This window comes from Cibotium barometz, chromosome 8, assembly GCF_041138505.1.
Source record: "Cibotium barometz isolate CiBa-2024 chromosome 8, ASM4113850v1, whole genome shotgun sequence".
Classification (NCBI taxonomy): Eukaryota; Viridiplantae; Streptophyta; class Polypodiopsida; order Cyatheales; family Cibotiaceae; genus Cibotium; species Cibotium barometz.
Window position 1 is genome coordinate 43,826,242 of NC_141053.1, and position 4,942 is coordinate 43,831,183.

At 39.5% G+C, this 4,942-nt stretch overlaps 1 protein-coding gene across 1 annotated transcript; it reads left to right on the plus strand.

Moving 5' to 3' along the window:
• The first annotated feature begins 1,770 nt into the window (after nt 1-1,770).
• LOC147636305 (pentatricopeptide repeat-containing protein At3g26782, mitochondrial-like) lies at nt 1,771-4,371 on the plus strand. Its single transcript, XM_086802103.1, has one exon. The coding sequence runs from the start codon at nt 1,771-1,773 to the stop codon at nt 4,369-4,371; it is 2,601 nt and encodes an 866-aa protein (XP_086658229.1).
• The last annotated feature ends 571 nt before the right edge of the window (nt 4,372-4,942 follow it).

Sequence of the window (4,942 nt, forward strand, 5' to 3'; positions counted from 1 at the left end):
TATAAATGTAGAAAATATAGAAAAAAAATTTATTTTTTTATTTTAGAATTTTAGACTTCTTAGACCAACTGATATTAATATTTATAAATAAAAATGAACATAAATTTGATCAAAAGAATAAATTAATTCTTAAAATAAATATAAATATATTAATAAATATAAAATTTGATCAAAATAATAAATTAATTCTTAATATATATATATAAATATAAATAAATAAATATATGAATATATTGTATATATTTATGATATTATGATATATTTACATGGTTTTATTTGAGCGAGAGAACTTACGTAAACCCTTGGAGAAAAGATCCTATTACAAGAGAAATTACCAAGATTGATCAAATTAGATTAGCTATTAAGCTAATATTTATATAGAAATTCTTCAAAGTTTTAGCTAGAGATAAGTTATAAATGTAAGAAATATTAAAAATTTTAATTTTTAGAATTTTAGACTTATTGGACCACTTGATATTCATATTTAAAAATAAAAACAAATATAAATTTTGATCAAAATAATAAATTAATTCTTAACACACACACAGTGTGTATACTCTGTGTGTGTGTGTGTGTGTGTGTGTGTGTGTGTGTGTGTGTATACTTGAATATATTTTATGTATTTGTGATATTATGATATATTTACATGAATATTATGTATATGGATATATTATGAGTTTATTATATTTTTGTTTATATATTGTAATTTTATTTTTCTTCCATTTTTTAATGGCAGGCAACACTATACCATATTTTCCATCTTTGGCTTGAGAAGTGGATACAGTGTGCATTCTATTACGTGGAAGTGAGAAGTGGACATTGTGTCCATAATTTCTAGAAGTTGTTCTTTTGTTCCTTTGAGGTACATGCAATATCCTAGCTCTTGAAGAGGGCTATGCAACCTAAGTAGTCCATTATTACTGGAGGTTGAACTTTCGTTCCTTTGTTGTACGTCCAATATGTTGGCTCTTGAAGAGAGCCATGTAGCTCACGTGGCATTTTTTCCATTATTACACACACTCTCTCTCAGTGAGCTATAGTCTCTTTCTCTCTCACATGTACACGTCTCTCCTCTACTCTCCTCTCTTTTGCCCTCACTTTAGGAAAAAAAACGATTTATTCCTTTGTGTTTTCTATTGTTTTGCATGTTGGTTATAAGGCCCTTTGGATTCCTAATAAAGCTAGCTTTAATGCTTATATACTTGCTCACATATATAGTTGCTTTAAACGAACACCCTATGCATTGCAAGGGCACTTATAAAGAGTTAAAAACCTCCATTTTGTGATTAAGGGCTACCCTTGATTGCAAATCTCTATTTTTGTGAGATTAAGGGCTACCCTTGATTGTAAACCTCCAGAAAAGGGGGATGTCTTTGAGAACCAGTCATCTAAAGGTTGCACCTATGAGATTTTGATTGAAACCTACATTCAGCTAGGATTTCAGATATCTTGGGAAAACTCCTCCTTTGTATCTGAAGATGAGAGATAGAATCTGATTTGTAACTTGTTGAATGGGGTTTGAGGGCTGCCAAGTTAGCATTTGAGATGTAACTGCTTTTTGGTATATAAATATATTTATATTGGTTTTTTTTTTTAAAAGTGAAGTGCTCGTTAATGCTTGTTACCTACAAAAATAAACCATGGCATTAGGAACATTAGGCTAGTAGTTGATTCTAGTCTGGTTTTGCAAACTTTGGGCTGTCGTCGACACCTCGTGCAACAGGTATGATTTCTTGAGCGGGATGGTTATACGATTGTGCCTTAGAAATAATGTTTCTGAGACCCTTGGCTTCAAAATGGATCCTTTTTATCATCAAAGGGAAACCTGCAGATTTGCGCCCACGAAACAGCCGGATGATTGGGTATGGATTGATGTATCAGGAAGAACCTGATGATTTCAACTGTGTATCCAACCAGCTTCTGGAGCAGAAACTTCAGAGCAGGAACTCATCACAATTATACAGGGCTCTTAACCCTAATGCCATCCATGGCTTAACCCAACACAATATTGCCATCAATGCCCCTAACCCTAACCCTATTTCCATCACTGAATATCTTCAAAGCCCCAATCCTATCTATGGTTTGCCTAATAACTTCAATCCTAACAACTCCAATGACATCCATCGATGGCATCAAAACCCTAATTCTAATGCCTTAAATGGGGGGCCTGATATTTTTAATCCCATCAATGACTGGCATCCAAACTCTCATAACCCTAACCCCATCCCTAATCCTATCCATGGATTGCATCCAAAACCTAACCATAACCCTAACCCTATCCCTGATTCCATCAATGTGTGGCCTCCAAGTACTAATCACATTTTGGATCAGCTTCAGCATCCCAGCCCTCGATTGTCTCGTTCAACTTACCCTTCCCTCTTGCGGTTTTGTGGAAATACCAAGTCTCTTTCAGCAGGAAAACAAATCCATGAGCATATTGTCAGAAGCGGACATGAGAGGAACCTCTTTCTTACCAACCTTCTCTTACAAATGTACTGCGAGTGCGGGTCCATGAGGGATGCTCGTAAAGTGTTCGTGACAATGCAGAAGCGGGATGTGTTTTCTTGGAACTTCATGATCAAAGCATGTTCTAGGCACGGGTTAGGGAAGGAGGCCCTTCAGTTGTTTGAGAAAATGCAAAGGGAAGCATTAATACCTGACCACTTTATCTTGGCTAGTGCCATTTCGGCATGTGCTAGCCAGGTGGTTATCATGGAAGGCAAGCGGCTGCACGCATGTGTGGTTGGGAGTGGTTCCGAATTAGATTCTGTGCTAGGAACTGCTCTCATCAATTTGTATGGCAAGTGTGGCTGTCCAGATGAAGCACGGGGGGCATTCGACAGAATGCGAAAACGGGATGTAGTTACTTGGACTGCGATTATTGACGCTTATCATCAAGCAGGGGCAGCAAAGGAGGCATTAAAGCTATATGTACAAATGCAGGAGGAGGAAATAATGCCTGACAGGTTTATCATAATCAGCATACTTGCAGCATGTGCCAGCCAAGGCGCCATTAATGAAGGCAAAGAAATGCATGCCAATATCAGGAGCAGTGGTTTCGAATCAGATGTAATCATAGGAAATGCCCTCATTGACATGTATGGGAAATGTAATAGTTTGGAGGATGCAGAGAAGGCTTTTGCAAACATCCTTGAGAAGGATGTTGTCTCTTGGAACACCATGATTGTAGCTTATACAGAGAACGGGCGAGGCAATTGTGCACTCAAGCTATTTGAACAGATGCTTCACAAAGGAATTAAGCCTGACATAGTCACATACGTTAGCATTTTTGCACTATGTGCAAGCTTAGGAGCAGTGGTCAAAGGGAAAGGGATACACCTTGGCATAGTTGGCACTGAGTTGGAGTCGGATAACATTGTCAGGACTGCCATCATCAGCATGTATGGTAAGTGTGGTAGCCTGCAGGATGCATTGGATGTATTTAACAAATTGCCCAAGCAGCATGTGAGTCTGTGGAATGCTCTCCTTGCAGCGCATGCCCATAGTAGCAGGGGCACAGATGCAGTTCAAATCTTTCAAAAAATGCAATCCGAAGGGGTGCTACCAAACAAACATACCTATGTCAGCCTTCTTGCTGCATGTGGCCATGCCGGCTTAGCAGATGAAGGCTGTGGATACTTTGAATCAATGACACGAGATTATGGCATTTCCCCCACTTTAGAGCATTATAATTGCATGATCTACATCCTCGGAAGGGCAAGACGGCTGAGCGAGGCAGTCAACCTGAGTGGTACAATGCTTGTTGAACCTAGTACAGCAACATGGTTGACCTTGCTTGGTGCTTGCAGAAACCAGGTTGATGTAAAACGAGGAGAACGTGTGGCAAAGCATCTGTTTGAACTGATACCAAATAATGCTGCACCATATATCATGCTGTTTCACCTGTATTTGGCAGCAAAGAGAGAGGCTGACGCAGCTGATGCGATAAACTTGATGAGACGTAATAAGGAGCTCAAGGAGACACGGGGATGCAGTTCAATTGAAGTGAAGGGTATCATACATGCCTTTCTTGCAGACGATCAATCACATCCACAAAAGGAGGAGATATATGCTGAGCTGACGAATCTGAATAGGCTGATGGCAAAGATGGGTATAAAGCACGGAGGCAACGTGCTGTTAGACACTTTGGAGGGGGAATACCATAGTGAGATGATTGCGACTGCATTTGGGCTGATAAACACAGCTCCTAAGGCAGACATTTTTGTCACCAAAAACCTTTGGATGTGCTCAGATTGTCACACTGCAATTAAGTTCATTTCCCAGGTCACTGATCGAAAAATTGTTTTGAGGGATGCAGATTGCCTCCATCTCATGAAGGACGGTGTTTGCTCATGTGCAGATTATTGGTGATTTGTGGACCAGTGTCAAGTTTTCATCTCAAAAGAGGCATTGAAGAGGCTTATTAAGAATGGAGACTTTGAGGCACTTGGTTCTTGCCCAACATCAAGGGCTCTTTGGAAAGGGATTGGACATGGCTATTGGCAAGGAGAGACCTATTTTTAAGGTCAAGAGCTTATCTTAGCCTTACCGAATCAAGTGTTGTTGGGTCTTGCCTTCGAGCCGCGATGCAACTCTCTGATATGGGTACGCTAGCTCGTCCATTGCGTCCTCGCTTTGTTGTCACACCGGAATGTTCCATGGCTATGGGGTAAAGGTAGAGCTCTCTATGCCTAGACAGAGACAAGAAGAGAATGTCTTTGTCTCACAAAAGGTGGAATGGGAATGAAGCTAATGGAAGAGAGAAACCCACAATCAAACCCATCTAGCAAGCATCCGCCAAGCGTGCAAGATTCAATAGAGCACAAGCAAGCAAGAGTAGAGAAAAGAAGAAGCATAATTAGATTCCTACTTGGGCACATGAAATTGCACTTCACTTTAACATTCATTGCACTTCACTTTAACATTCATACTTCGATCTTTT